Raw genomic sequence first — 15,633 nt, forward strand, 5'->3', positions numbered from 1 at the left:
TGGTACAGATTTCCGCATAACTGTGTCCTTTTTTTCAATACGAGGATGGAGTATAGTCAAAAGTTTTATGGTCCATGCGCAGGAAGTTTGCGTAGTCTTTAGGTTCAGTGCGCAATATTTCCCGTAGCAAATTCTCGTATTTATCTCTTAATTTCAACCATTCTCGACTACATCGTCTTCTTTTTTTTGTCTTGATACACAGTGCTAGAGTCAATGCCAAAAATGCGTCATCTGAATTACTCGCGCTCGGCACGGCGACGTCACGTCACGAAAGGAGAATCTACTAGAAATTTAACAAATTTGATAGATATTTGGTTTGATCGTCTAAGCTATTGTTTGATAAAAACGTGAAGTTTGACAAACAAGTTTGTCAAGCAAATTTGATCGTTTACAGGGCACTTTACTGTTGGCTGTTGCTTGAACATGACACAAAAAAGTACGCGTTCTTAATAAACATTTTCACCTGCTGCTGATTATAATTTATAATATTACAATTATTTTAAACTGCAGATAAAGTGTAATAATTATTATGCTCTACCCTGTGTAAATTTATTGTGATTTTACTTAACTCTGTGCTAATGCCACAGAAAACATTAGTTTGAGCTCGATTAGATAAAAATCGTAATTGAAACCAAAAACCAAACGAATTGTCAAAAATAGTCAAACAAAAAAGTACACAATTTACTCAAAATAAACTAGTGATTAAAATAATTGTTATTTAATTGTAAATGTTCCGACAGCCGTTGTGTATGTATCTATAAAATTATCATCCTAATTTTTGTTAAAGAAAGAAGGAAAACTTAAGTATAAATCACAAATAAGATGGTTTATTTGTCCTGTGTCACAGTGCATTGTTTTTAATTTATTTGTGTTATTAAAAACTATATTTAAGTTATTGCTACCAAATTAAATAATTCTACTAATTAATAAACAATGGTTTACGAAAGACGAAAGACGGTTTTTTAAAGAATATTTTGTAAGTCTATCTAATATTTGTATTATCTATTTCAGAATGTCTTTAATATGAAATAACATAATAAGAAAACAAAATGGAACCAGATTCTACTACATATGATACAGAAAATTCTAAGAATGAAACCTTTCCTTTCATTACAGGGCCCTGGTATGTTTTTTATAGCATATAACATACATTCATATTTCATCTGCATAAATACACATATCAAAAAAAATAATATTTTTGTTTTAATGTAGCATGAACCAGAGAAGGAACTTTCAAAATTATAATTATTTTAATTACAGCAACATATCTTTATATAAGGATTTAGTAAAGGATTCTGGACAAGGCCTAGTGGAAATGCAAATTGTTGAAAGGCTGCAGGCGTTTGGTTTGCTTCCAATGGTGATGGAATGTGTGCAAAATGAACCTACTTGTGAAGTTGTTTGTAAGACAGCAAGGGTTGTTGATAGGTAAGATTGTAATTTATACAATAGTATTAATTAACAATCTCAAAAGCTACTGAGCATATTAAAAATCTTTTACTAAAAGTTCTAGAGTCCTTTTATTCAATTTACACCTATATTTGCAACCATTACACATGATTAATATAAGGTGCTTTATTTTGTATATTATATTTTGGTATACATATTTACATATTTCCATAAGTTAAAGGTCCTAACTATCCATGATAGTACCTTATTTGTTCCATGTCTAGGAAAACTTTACCATAAAAACCTTTAATCTAATAGTCAATAGTCATAATGATATTACAATGGTCAGTATTTAAGATTAAAGACATAATAGTTCTTTTAGGAAAGTACTTCTATACACTAGACTTAATTTAAAACTAAACTATATGAAGAAGTGCATTTGATCTAAGTAAAAGCTGTATTATCTTTTAAACTAACATACTGGAAAATCCATAAAAGAACTTCAAGAATATAAATAATTTTGTATTTTAGGGTCCAATGGATTTGCAAAACATGTAAGAAGCGTCAACCAATCCGATCAGGCTCATTTTTTTTCAAGCTTCAGTGCTCCATTGTTCAAGCACTGCAAATGATATTAGCGTGGTGTGAAGATGCCGATATTAATGTTGCTGCTGAATATTTTGGTATAATTTTTCTTAGCTACATGAATGACAATCTATCTATAGTTTTAATTATGTATGTATAAAAATTGTAATGTTTTGTAAATTTATGAAAGATTTTTTATTTATTTATTATATTTACATGCATACACAGAACAATTTTGGTAAGTTCTATACTTATAAATGAAACATGTTTCCACACTTGTAGTGCTAGCCAACAAACACCTCTATGGCATAGTGCTTGGTTATAAAGATGGAGTATGTCACATGGAATAATAATTTAATATATTATTAAAAATGGACAATGGATCAAAGTCAAAAATGTGTCTGCCCGATTCTATTCAAAGTTCTATTAATACATTTTATAGTTAGCGATTATTTATTATTAGACCATGTAGTGTGCATATTGATTTTGATATATGATCAAGTACTAAGACTCAGTTTGAATCTTGAAACTTCTTGGATCTTTATGTGTACTTATTTTTCATCATATATAGATGTAAAGCCACGTGTCGCTACACTAATTTATGACAAGTTGGATGAAATGGCTGCGGCTGAAATAGCAGTTAGCAAATTGGGAGGTCAAGACAGTGTTATACTGACAGAGATGTACCCGGAATGCCTTAACCGACTCTCGCCTGATACAACAGATCAACCACATATCCATCCCATACTTATGGTTGCTGATACAAAGGTAGTTATAAAAAAAATATTTAATTCAAAATAAAATACTATTTAAAGTTTATAAGGGAATTTTAATCTTTATATATCAATACATTTTGAGTAATAATTAACCTCTCCGTTAGTTACTCTGTCCCGCCCATAATGACATCATACAAAGGTCCTAGAAAATTTTTTGGCAGAAAGAATAATTGATTTGTAATGGAAATTACCAATTATCAATTCTATTTTTAATTGGTTTAGGATCTTAGTTAATTAATTAATTAGACTTAAGCAATTTCATATATGTAATAATGTATGTATTGTCAAGTTATTCTTTAAATTTTCAGCATGTACCAACTCAGTACAGACTACATATTATGAAGGTGCATTTGAAGAAAAAACCAAATGCCGATGGAGAGGTAAAAAATAAATTTGAAATTTGATTTCCCAAATCTTTAAATTAGGACAAGATAATTTAACTGACTGAAAATTGATAACTTTTAGCCTATAGAATATAGATTATGAATAATAATACTTTTATTAATTAACAAAAATTAGATTTGATTTATATAAAATACAAATCATTTTGAAAATAATTCTCAAGGTATATAAAAATTAGAATGTATGCATTGTATGAATTTGTTATTTGTAACAGAATGAAGTTGCCACGGAAGATGTTACGGCATTGGACATTATTTAAAAACAATAATAGAATTTATGTTACACTTAATGTAAGAGAATAATAATAAATATTTATTTATTTAATTTTTCAAATGTAAACGGAACTTAATTGACTATAATGACTCCTTTTCCAGTCTTTGATTATTTAATTGTAACTAATTATTTGCATGCAATCAAAAACTATTTTTAATAATGCCAAAGAAGTATAACTTCTTACGCGCGTACATAAGTACACGCACCCTTTTTTTATAAAGGGAGTGTTTTGCGATAAATTTATTGAGCCCAAATTTGTATGAACATTACTATGTCTTTCAGTATATGAAATCGGAAGTAGATCAGGTATTGGAGAACATAACAGTGCCCGGGTCGTTCCTTGTGAGTGGGTCTACTTTGCCGCCAATAGAGGGCGCGCACGCACTATCGCAACTCACGCAAAATTGCGATATGGATATGCAGAGATTTTGTGAGTATGTTATGGTTTTGTGTGCTATCTTACTAATTATATATCTGAAGTGGAAGCATTATGTGGAATACCACACACACACAATAGTGTGTGTTTTAAAACTCCATAGAAATTCTCACTTATAGATGTCTGGAATATCATACTGAATAACTTCAAAACAACGTATAGGCATAATGTTTTAGTTATTTATAATTTAGCGAGCGTTCAAGTATTACGTCACGCAATGTTTGAAGATTCTTGAGCCTCCCCAATGTAACACGCTGTAACGTTTTTCTGTACTCAATAGTAAAACGTTTCGTGACCACCTAACCTAACCTAACCTAACCTAAAAGTTACCATTTTGTGGTATAAAGTACCCGAAAGTCGAAAATTATATTAACAATAACGCCTAAGTCGATTTTCCCCCTCCCCCCAAATTCGATACATAATACTTGAACGCTCTCTTATCAGTGTTCTCACAATTATTGTTTTCCATGAAATCGAACTCAGGATCCGGGCTATAAATCAACGACAATTGGATATTGGGGTAGGTAGTCACTAACCAAAAAATTAATAAAAAATATTAACGAATGTCAGTTAATGTTGGTGTTTTGTAGAAGTGAAACTTCTTTAGGCGGATGAGGGTAAATTTTTACGAAAACGTCACGAAGATGTGCAGCGTTTTTGTCGAAGAAAATTACCTTATAGAAATTCTGTTTTTAAAATTAAAATTACGTAAAGAGAATTTATGAAATACCTATTAGTATTTTATATTTTATGCAAAATAATTCATTGAAATCTCAAATGATGAATTGTCAAATTAAAATGCCACGTGTTTTTATTATCGAAGAAAAAAATTAAATTTATAATTTGTATTAATGTTCGACACTTAATATTTTAAGTACAATTAAATTCATTAAATTCCTAACATTTCTTCCTTTTCCCTTCCTCTGTCTCGGAAATCTAAAGTTTTAGATTTGTATAAATATGAAAAAGAGTTAAAAGTAGTTTGCCAAAGAAGTTTCACTTCTAACATGTGTACTTTTTACGCATGCACTTTTGTTTTAGTTAAAACGAAGTTTCGTCCTTAATTATCATTAAAATAACACAAGCATTGGAAAATATGTTTCATGTGAAATTTTGATCTTTAAAATTTCAGTAACAAATCGCGTATGGAGCCAGGCACTATTATTGTGTAACGCGTCGCGCGATATTTGTAAGGGTATGCCGTCATTGTTTTGCGCAGCGCAAGTACAAAGATACTTGGACGTTTCTCTATATCGTTTGCGATTTGGCGATGGATTTTTCGAACATATGCTGAATATCATCGCGGAAAAGTTTACTGAAAAATACGACATATGTACTGAGGAATGAACGTAGTTGAAATAAACACGACGATATTTAATTAAATATATAAATGCGAAAGTTTGGTAATAGGGGTGTTCAATAAAAAGTGAGTACTCATAGTAGTAGTTATCTTTTCATCATCATTATCATCAGTTTGTGTTTTGGTTCTTTTCTGGACGTAAGCCTCCTCCATCTCCCACCAGTACAACCCTGCAGTGGCAGGAAACCAAATTTTATTTTATTTTCAATCTTGGTGAAACAAATTTCACTTGTCGTTGCTTCGTATTTCTTCTCGCGACTTTGTTATCCATGGTTAAGGTCCATCATTGGCTGTCCAAAAATAACAGCCCATGATTTTGCAGGGGATGGAATCGTCTTTAGTTTCTCCGGAGTTGGAGATTACGGTCTCTTCCAAGTCATGAAATGTTTTTTCGTTTCCGAGTCATAATGGTGAAGCCATGTTTCGTCTATAGTTATTAATTGAGCGGAAAATGGGTCCGTGAGGGGATCGTCATTAATGGAAGTTATTTCTAGCTTAAACTCAGTACACCAACGCAAACGTATCGAAGACATTAAATTTTGCTTTCAAGTCTTGATTTACCAGCTCCGTAGTAGTTGTTAAGTAGAAATATTTTATTACCGCGGAAATTTGAATTTTGTCCATTATTACGAACACGTTCCGACACGACGCAATCAAATGACTTTATTTTTAAACAAAAGATGTGTTCTGTGCTATGCCTGCCAGTATTTTTTTTTTCCAAGGAGAATGTATCTCATTATCACTATTTATTGAACACCCCTTGTATAAACACGTTCTTGGGTATAATTTTTTTCTTAAAAAATAATTTCCTGCAACCAAATTATTAACTGAATTCAGTAAACAAACCCAGTTTGACATGTATAATTTGAATTTGCTTATTATTTGAGCTTTTTGACCATTATTGTAGATATTTCTAGTTTTTAATTAGCGTTTAATACTAGGGATAAAAATATTTTTATACTCCTTTTACAGTAAATGTTAAGCAAAGAAGATATAATTGCAGAATTTATAATTTTTAACTGTCTTCCATACACCTTCCATTTTATGAAAAACAGTGCCTTAGATATTATGTATAGGTTTACGATAGCCGGTGAAATAGTTATAGCTAAAAAAAATTATTATATTACATTTATTTCAAGTTTTTCCTGTGGTATTGATAAATTTTATGCATTAAGACGATAAAAACAAATAAAATGATAAATAAATAATTAAAAACTGTATTCATGACAGATATAGGTTGTGACAAAATTCATCTATTGCTAGCCCTCACACTGTGTGTGATGAAAGGTTTTAAATGGTATATGGGGGCTTTTTTCTCTACAGGAAATACTTAATAAAGCGTCTTTGTTGCTTATAGAATTATCTGATTTTAATGTACACTCTTGTTAGGAAATTATGGATATTTACGTGTAAATTTAAATCCATGTCATCATATTTTACTTTCTAGAATATTTTAGCGAAAACTCTTTTTCAATTCAATTTATTATTAATTTGTAAAGGACTTTTGTTATCGTTTCCTAACAAAGTCCGTAAAATATGATACGTGTGATGAGCCGCGGCTTCTTATGAATTACTGTGTATTTATAAGTTATAATTTAAGTTGTCTTCCACAAATGTGCCTTGGAAAAGCTCGATATTATATAGATATTATTCTACTGTTATTTTATTTGCCTTTATTATTGACACAAACTTCATGGTAAGAATTGTTTGAGAAAGTATTAACTGCGTTTTCATACAAATATTTTCTATTGTCTAATTGCAAAGCGTTGACTAAAGTCATATATATATCTCTTTTAGCCTTAGCGAAACCTCAATATGTTAGAAAGAGACGAAAGAGTACTACTTTAAGTGCAATTAGACTTACATATTTCGCTTGTATGATAGCCGTTAATACTTTCATACTTATTATTAAGTTGTGTGTGTAAGAGTTATTATAGAATTTTTATGAAGTGATTATGTTAAAAGAATAGGAAATCGTTTATTTCATTAACTATTGATTGAATTATTAATGAAAGATCAAAATTAGCATCATCGTCAATTATCTTATTAATTCTATTATAGTGGATAAAATTTGATATAAAGATAATTTTGAGGTTGTTATGATAAGGAAATCACCGTTTGGAGTGCCTTAAAATTTTATTTGATAATTAATTTTTTATATGAAATAAAAGTATTATTAGTTTGAAGCTGTTTTATTGTACCTAGTTTTGGATATAAAGCTGACCTTTTTAATACAAACCTGGTTCATTTGAAGCTTTAATTAAAGAACATTATTTAAAAGTTATAAATCTTTTATACGGTTTTTGCTTGATACAATATTGAAGGAAGAGCTCCTAAGAAGCCTATTGAGACGTATAAATACATCAATATAATACAAAACCTTCGTGGGATTCAGATAGACTCTTAAGTCTTCTACTCTGAATCTTACCCTGAGAGAATTAAAATGTAGCGTGGTCATAGAAACCTGAACATCTACTTGTCTATTACCAAAGGTTTAAGGTGTATAAAAGTCTGTATAATAACTGGAAAAATGGGGGGAAATAGACCAAGCGTTCAGCCCAACACTATGGACCATGTACCACAAAACTTGGGCACTAAGTAACTGTAACTGGACACTGACGCCATTTACATAACTGGACATCGTCAGATATTGAAGCAGCAGTGTAGTAATCTGCCACAATGGGATCGGGAGCATCACGATGCTCTGCTGTGAGCATGCGAACGGAAGAGAAGAACATTCTTTGCAGGTTTTCCAAAGTTTAATAAAATTGCTTTGCTAAATGCAAAACTGGATCGTCTCCGATTTATATTCGGTCTAAGAAAGTACAACCATATCTCTGCGTTCCGTAAGTGGCTAGGTTACCCATTCGTCAGCTACGTGATGCTCATGTTCTCGATCTCTTATATTCCATCCAGTTCAACCCTAAAACTCCTTCCTATCTCAAAAATGATTTTAAATTTTTGGGATCCCATAACTATAACTATAGTTTACGCTCTTCCGAAAACTATATCCTAGGAATCCCTTCTCATAACTCCTCCTTTCTTGGCGAGTCCTTTAAGGTCTCTGCAGTTAGGCTATGGAATTCATTCATATTCGCTTAGCTCCCTAGCTCTATCTTCCTTCAAATTTCTTCTGTACAAACATTAACTGTCCACTGTCGTAATACCCACCTACTAACTAACGTGAGACTGATCTTAAAATAAATTATTATGTTCATGTGCACTTTTTACTTTTTCATGTATCCTTTATTAGTTTAGTTTGTTTTTTGTTCCTGTTTAGTTTCTTCTTTTTTTTCTTCTTATTAATTATATGTAATACATGTATTTTTGCACTTCTTGCCTACCTTATGTAATTTAATACATTTTTTTCTTTCCTCACAGTCGTTGCCTGGAAGAGATCGCTCGAAAGCGACAAGGCCGCCAGTTGCCTTTCCTTTACATGTAATTATGTTAAGTTTTTATATTATAATGCATCAAAGTGTAAATAAAATTCAAGGATTGTCTAATCCTAGTTAACTGTTTTAGAACATTTAAATTATTTTTGGATTGAGATTACTTTAACTCGTTTTAAGCTCAACTTATAAACTTTCGAAAAGGTGTTTAACAACTCACAAATATGCGAGCAAAGTGTACATAAATATGCAAATATTCAAAATGTCGGTCAGTCGGGCAAGTTCATTGATCTTTAGCATCCTAGTGTTTTAATATAAAGTGTATCAATAGGTCATTTCACAGCGCAAAACTGTTAAATTTAGTATATAATATTCTCCCTCAATTCCGAGGTCGTGTATTCGAATCTTGACTGTAACGTTATCTTGAATGAAATAGACGTAATGTGTTTGATACTTATCAGGGGCTATCGCCAGAAAAAAATAAGAGTTTACCAGATTTATCCACGCTTTTAATAAATATCGTTGTGGCCGTTTGAAAAAAAAAACACTAAAATCTAAAATACATACATAATATTCTTACATACACCTATGTACACAAATAGAATAGTATAAATAAAAATATTGTTTTAAATTTTTATATTATACCTAACGAGTTAAGTTTAAAATGATATCTTACATTCAAAACTACAGGTGGATTATTACGAGGTAACCTCTGAGGAAGTTTAGACGTAAGTTATTCAGCCTTAGGAGAAAACTTAATTTTGAAATAATATAAGCTTTCTTCATGCGGGTCTGCTAACATTCACTTTACCAAATTTTACGCCTGTTACTTGCACTCGTAATATTTTTGTATTTTGAACTTAACATTATGTCAATGTCCCGACATCTCGTGTATTTACACTAAGCATGGAACAGGTTTATAATTCTGACAATTAAACGTGTTTGAATTAAGTGTAATTTAAAATTAATTATTACTTTTAACTTATGTATTATTTACGTATCTTAGATTTTTTCTAATCACTTATAAGACACGATAGTAATCTCCAAGATGTCAAGCGTCGCTTTCTTACCGTTTATCGGAAGGTACAGTTAAGTGCATTGCTACAGGTTCACCTCAATCTGTGCCAACCGGTCATTGAGATTAATTAAAAAAGGCTGTATACTGTACCAATTATTTATAGATTTTAGAGAACCGCTATAGGTAATAGGTATGTTTAACTTTATTTAACACTACAGATTAATAATAGTTCTTACAGCATATAGTCTTTTGTTATTTATAAACAGATAGCTTCGTAAAATTTAAAGCTATCATAACACTTGTTAATTCTAGTTTAGGAACGGGTGTTCAATAGCTCCGGTGCCGGTGTCTTTACCGCTATCTCAGGCAATAAATAAAAGATGCAGTGGAGAGCGGTTTCAAAGTGGTTTCCGAGCGGCTCAGTGCTAGCACAGACACCTGCGGCGATGGTCAACTACAAGAGAATCGTGTGCGAGGTCGCTGTACTTTTCACGCTATTGGGTCTAGTAGCGGCCGCCCCTACTCCCGATTCTGACAAATCTGAAAAGCACTTCGATCAACGTCAAAATGGTACCGAGAACTATAGGCTCAACATTGACGGAGTCGTGATCGCTGTTGCCCCCGCAGAATCATTTCTAGCTGCAGCCTCTGACATTGATCTTAGCGACCTTCTTGATATAGAGGACTTCAATGAACTACAGAAGCCGAAACCGCCGAGCAAGCCCCTGAAGCCAAAGCCTGATGACGATAAACCACAGGACTCAAAACCAGATGCGCTCAACGAGGTTAATGATGTCAAGCTGCAAAAGAAGGATGCTTCTCAGCGGAACAAGGAGAAAACTCAAAGGTAATTTTAATTTCGATTTTTTTTTGTTTTATTTACAAGATTTAATATAGAACGATTATTTAACAGCAAAATATCAAACATATCTCTGCCCACATTCATTTATAACAGTTAACGCGTAATTTTGAATTACACTTAGTTACGGGCGGAATATTATAATTTTAAGGCGTCGGAGGACATTGTACGGACTTTTCTAATGGGAAAGTACTAGACATATATTTAATATGATTTATTTTTCAGATTGAAATATCGCCTGGCGAATATGCTGTTGCCCCTGTTACGTAAAAATCGTCATCATTGACTTTAGTACTTAGCTTTTAAGCCATGATTGTCGCGTGATATGATTAACTGCATTTATTAGTTATAAGATGTTATTGTTAAGTGTGTACTTGTACATTGACTGTTTTGTTAAAATAAAAAATGAATTCTTATTGAAAAATCCCAAAATCTTTGTTTTATTTTAATACAAGAAAAGAGCGTACCAATTCTTGAAAGGCCGGCAACGCACTCGCGAGCCCTCTGGTATTGAGAGTGTCCATGGGCGGCGGTATCACTTAACATCAGGTGAGCCTCCTGCCCGTTTGCCCCCTGTTCTATAAAAAAAATCGGTAAAACGTTAATTTAATAAAACTAATGTAATTAATTAATTTTATAAAAATTAATTAGCTAGCTCGGTTATAAAAACCTTGTATCTATAGATTACAGTAATTCTATGACTTTTATTGGTGCAATTAACAAAGCAAATTATATATAAATATGTAACTAACAATCGAAACGTAGAGATTGGAATTTCTAGTAGGTACAATGGTTGTTGTAGTTTTTATAAAATCACGTTTATAGTTGAAAATAACGGAGCTTTTTGCTGAAAGCTTTTCCGTAAAAAGTTAATTGACATAGACAGTGTTAACGTTTTTATCAAAAGCTTGGCAAAGAATCTACGTGCAAAAACGGTCTGCATTTGTTTCACATTGCTTCTCTGTATATAGAAGTAACGTAAGTAAGCTTTCTAACCTTTCCTTATTTTACTATGTACTAATATAGAAGTAGGTTGTATTCGACGCGTAGATATTTTTCTTCATTGTATCGGTATTCAGAATCCCGGTCCTAGGCTGACACTGTTCATTCAGACAAGATTATTTTTTTAAATATACTCATAGTTAAGGTCTAATACGAATTTTGATTAGATGGCACTAAGACTACTTTTTCTTATTTGAAATTAAATTGTTTAAACGTACACCATGCACGGAATAATTGAAGTCCAGTCACCCACAACACACAAAAAAATAAAACATGTTTATTATGGAATAAAAGATACAGGTATCACTTATTCCACGTCATTAAATTTGAATAGGTAGGCATCCCTACTCATCGGCAAAGAAGACAGAGGGTGTAGGCTGAGAGAAAAAGCCGGCGTAAAAAACTCTCGGTAGGTACTCTTTTAAAATAGCAAATCATCAAACAACACTTATTTTAAAACAAATATCGCAAATTAATTAGAAGTAGCCTGTCTAGCACTAGCCCCAGGCCCTTTTATCAACTAGATAATAGTTAACTTTATAGTTAGCCTTTTTACACAGATTTTCTTTAATACATTTCCTAGTGTGGGGAGTAGCGTTACAACCACATTTCTGTTATGAATAACGTTTTATTATTATTAAATAAAGTTCAAGAAAGATCCAAATAAGTTACCTAAATTTTACTAAAACATGATATCTTATACACAAGCACCTAATGAATATATCTACATATCAAGTACCTCCGTGACTGTTCGTTTGATTTTCGCATGCTTCGGCACAGAAGTCTAATTTCCTTTTTTTTATGGAACACTTTTATGAAACGGGCAGGAGGCTCACCTGGACACTCTCAATGCCAGAGGGCTCGCGAGTGCGTTGCCGGCCTTTTAGGAATTGGTACGCTCTTTTCTTGAACGAAAATACTTCAGTGGGCAGCACCACATAGCGGTGGTGCGCGGCAAAAACTGTCTACAAAAACGCTCAGTTGTGAAACGGCGGATTTCGTATTCTGCCTCGACGTCCGATGATGAAACTCAGGTGCAGGTATTAATCCGAACAACTCTTCTGAACATTCTCCATGGTAATAGCGGTAGAAGATGCCTATTCATTACTCAGCGTATATGAAAAATACTGGTCTACCTCGGGTGCTAATCATATAAAACATATTTCATCTAAATCCCTTAACAATAATCATTAAAACAGACACATCCGTCTTCCCCAAGCTTTAAGAGGTCAAGGGACATCAAACAACACGATATCTTGTCTTAGCAAATCGCAAAATTATTTACTAAGTACTATTTTGTTATAATTTTAAGCTGAAGTAATGTAGGTAACATATAGGCAATGTTACCTACAGTTCATTAAAAAAAACATAAAATGTATTTTTACATTTATATCTGAATTACAATTTTACAAGCTTAACATTCTCATTCTATAAGTATAAACTAGAAAAACGACTAAAAAATTTATTTAATTTCTCTTTCGACCAAGACTCGGTTTCATCTCTATGTATATAAGTTGTAAGGTATATAAAATTCTTGTGTCACAATTTTCGTTCCCATACTCCTCCGAAACGGCTCGACCGATTCTTATGAAGTTTTTATTCATATTCAGTAAGTCTGAGAATCGGCTACTATCAATCTTTCCAACCCCTAAATGATAAGGGGCGCCCGACCCTAAAAATAAAAAAAATGTTTTGGATAACATTTTATTTCATTTTTTATTTTGTGGCATTAAAAGCTTACATACAACCCTTAATTTTAACCCCTCTATGATCAACGCCTTTTTTTTTATAGTAGATAGTTATTTTTATTGAACTAAAATAGGTTTCCTAGAAATAATATACATGGCAAAACAACGTTTGCCGGGTAAGCTAGTTTTAGTATAGAAATGTATTAAATAAACACACAGAGTAAAAACAATTTACACTATTATTAACCTTTTTGCTTCAATAACCGCTAATATCCTCTAATACATTATAAAACATTGATTTCTTCCTGTTCAACAAGAAACTGTCATTGCTCAACCAGTCTCACAAGTATGTAACGGGAACGCAAACTGCATTTGAAATTACAGTGTTTTTGTTTTTATCTTAGATTTTATGTTTTGAGAACTATCTTTTATTTGTTAATTATGTTTATAATTGGTAGTTTTTTCATTAATAAAACCTTGGCGCTAATGGTGAGATTGAGAAACAAAGTTATGTCAAAACATACCGGAGTTATGACTATGGTTCGCGCTAAGTCTGATTTCCGGGCGCCAAAAATATATTGTATTTTGACAAACGGATTTATGTATCTATTTCGTTGATAATTTTTCTTCGCTGATATTTAGCTCTTGAATTTCCTCATGATGTTTTCTTTTCGTAAGCAATTCCTTGCGCACATACAAATAATAATACATTTTTACACAGAATTTTCAACAACACGATTTTTCAATGCACGAGTTACTATCACTACTACATTTTTCCGTATTTTTTTATGGTATCTTATTTGCTAACTCCGATAAAAGGGACATCATTTATTTTGTATTGCATGTAGCATATTGTCTATGATTATCTAACTATGTATGCATTTTTAATACTCTAAAAATAAAATATCTTTGTTGTGACAAATATTTTACTTTGCTGTATTTTTAAGTTTGTATATATTAAACTTATATTTAGATTAGTAGTATATTTAGTTCGAAGCAAATACTACAAAACAAAATTGTATAAAACGACGCATTCCTCTATAATCATGTAAAGATCGTCATTTTATCTTAAATAAAAGAGTTAAAAATAGATTTGTGTGTTGATGTTACTCGGTTATCGCACCGTGTCAGTCAAAGGTCGTCGACAATTTCGATACGGCTTCCTCACATACTTTAAGATATCTATCGAGTACACACGCGACTCCCACAGCAAAGTAGAACAGTGATCAATGTGTTTATAGTGGACAACCTTTCTCTGATAGCTAAGTGATAGTCATAAGCTAAATGCAAAGTGAAGAGAGCGTCCGCTCATCGTGAACCGTTACTGTTCTCGATTCACTTACGACTGGTTCGCCGGCGCACGGTAAAAGCATCGCGGGAGATGTTTACGCGCAGTCAAATCGCGGGAGGTGTCTCGAATGCACGCACCATGCTCTTAATCCTTGCTTTTGTCTCGCTGGCGTTCGCCGCACCCGCCACTTACGACCAACGTCAAGAAGGCGAAGTCAATGTCCAAGCTGATGTCCAAAACGTCGTCCTTCTAGTTGCTATCCCTCAGAAGATACCCAGTAGCCTCTTAGACTTGAGCTGGTTGAAGAGCGGGAAGCATGGCAGCGATGATATCCAGGAGCGGGCTGATGTACATGTGATGGAGGCGTTTGTTGAGCCGAACACACCGTACCGCGTCGAAATTGGCACGGAAGGTGAGAAGAAAGTTGAGGGTGACGGGCGTAATGCGGAGGTATTAATCGCCGGCCGGAAACCGATCGAAGCAGAGGAACAGGAATCTGATAAAAATGAATTTAAGCTCATTGGAGCGATGGAGCAGTGCGGTCCGGATAGAATGAGGGATCCAGTGACGCTCATGTGCGTTGATGAACCGGAAGCACCTTCTACACGAGCCCCTGAAGTTATCGCTGTATCGACGTAACCCGATCTCCCGATTATTGTAGGATACTAATTTATTATTTCATTATGTAATTTATTTGTAAATTATTATATTTTAAGTAAACGTATTAAACATCTATTGTTCTATTTCTTATCCCATTGTTATGAATATTATCACGTACGAAACGTACAATATAATATATTATACGTATATGTATGCATATATGTAGTATTGCATACATAATATACCTAAAATTATCATACAATTAGGGATTTATTATATGTGCCAATAGAGCTATAGAAAGTTCTTGAAGTAAGATAAATCTTTTTGAAATATAATTCTCTAGATATTGATATTAACTTATCAAACGATAACTTTAAACATGTTGAATTGAATTAGATATTATTTATTAACATTGTTCTATTGGCTCAAGTTTACGACTCTCATCCTTGAGGTCGTAGGTTCGATTTTCAGCTGTTCACAAATGAACTTTCTGTTTATGTTCGCATCAAACATTCGATTGTACGGTAAAGGAAATCATCGTGCCTTTTAACTTGCCTATTAG

The 15,633-nt window shown here is 32.7% G+C and overlaps 3 protein-coding genes across 3 annotated transcripts; all 3 read left to right on the forward strand.

Moving 5' to 3' along the window:
* Positions 1-653: 653 nt before the first annotated feature.
* LOC125054682 lies at positions 654-6,494 on the forward strand. Its single transcript, XM_047656696.1, has 8 exons — positions 654-747; positions 1,012-1,123; positions 1,261-1,428; positions 1,921-2,072; positions 2,546-2,742; positions 3,059-3,130; positions 3,708-3,855; positions 4,994-6,494. Exons 2-8 carry the CDS (start codon positions 1,050-1,052, stop codon positions 5,206-5,208), a joined length of 1,026 nt encoding a protein of 341 aa, XP_047512652.1. The 5' UTR covers positions 654-747; positions 1,012-1,049; the 3' UTR covers positions 5,209-6,494.
* A 3,519-nt stretch (positions 6,495-10,013) lies between these two features.
* On the forward strand, positions 10,014-10,922 carry LOC125054683. Its single transcript, XM_047656697.1, has 2 exons — positions 10,014-10,478; positions 10,716-10,922. The coding sequence occupies exons 1-2, from the start codon at positions 10,078-10,080 to the stop codon at positions 10,774-10,776; spliced, it is 462 nt and encodes a 153-aa protein (XP_047512653.1). The 5' UTR covers positions 10,014-10,077; the 3' UTR covers positions 10,777-10,922.
* A 3,426-nt stretch (positions 10,923-14,348) lies between these two features.
* Positions 14,349-15,204, forward strand: LOC125054730. Its single transcript, XM_047656773.1, has one exon. It carries the CDS (start codon positions 14,562-14,564, stop codon positions 15,108-15,110), a length of 549 nt encoding a protein of 182 aa, XP_047512729.1. The 5' UTR covers positions 14,349-14,561; the 3' UTR covers positions 15,111-15,204.
* The last annotated feature ends 429 nt before the right edge of the window (positions 15,205-15,633 follow it).

This window comes from Pieris napi, chromosome 12 (genome assembly GCF_905475465.1).
Source record: "Pieris napi chromosome 12, ilPieNapi1.2, whole genome shotgun sequence".
NCBI classification, from domain to species: Eukaryota; Metazoa; Arthropoda; class Insecta; order Lepidoptera; family Pieridae; genus Pieris; species Pieris napi.

Excerpts from the sequence above, each read along its gene's own strand:
- LOC125054682 (XM_047656696.1), top strand. The coding sequence starts at position 1,050 with ATGGAACCAGATTCTACTACATATGATACAGAAAATTCTAAGAATGAA. Across the intron at positions 2,743-3,058 it reads TTATGGTTGCTGATACAAAG|CATGTACCAACTCAGTACAG; the intron begins GTAGTTATAAAA and ends TTAAATTTTCAG. Across the intron at positions 3,131-3,707 it reads AACCAAATGCCGATGGAGAG|TATATGAAATCGGAAGTAGA; the intron begins GTAAAAAATAAA and ends TATGTCTTTCAG.
- LOC125054683 (XM_047656697.1), top strand. The coding sequence starts at position 10,078 with ATGGTCAACTACAAGAGAATCGTGTGCGAGGTCGCTGTACTTTTCACG. Across the intron at positions 10,479-10,715 it reads AACAAGGAGAAAACTCAAAG|ATTGAAATATCGCCTGGCGA; the intron begins GTAATTTTAATT and ends TTTATTTTTCAG.
- LOC125054730 (XM_047656773.1), top strand. The coding sequence starts at position 14,562 with ATGTTTACGCGCAGTCAAATCGCGGGAGGTGTCTCGAATGCACGCACC.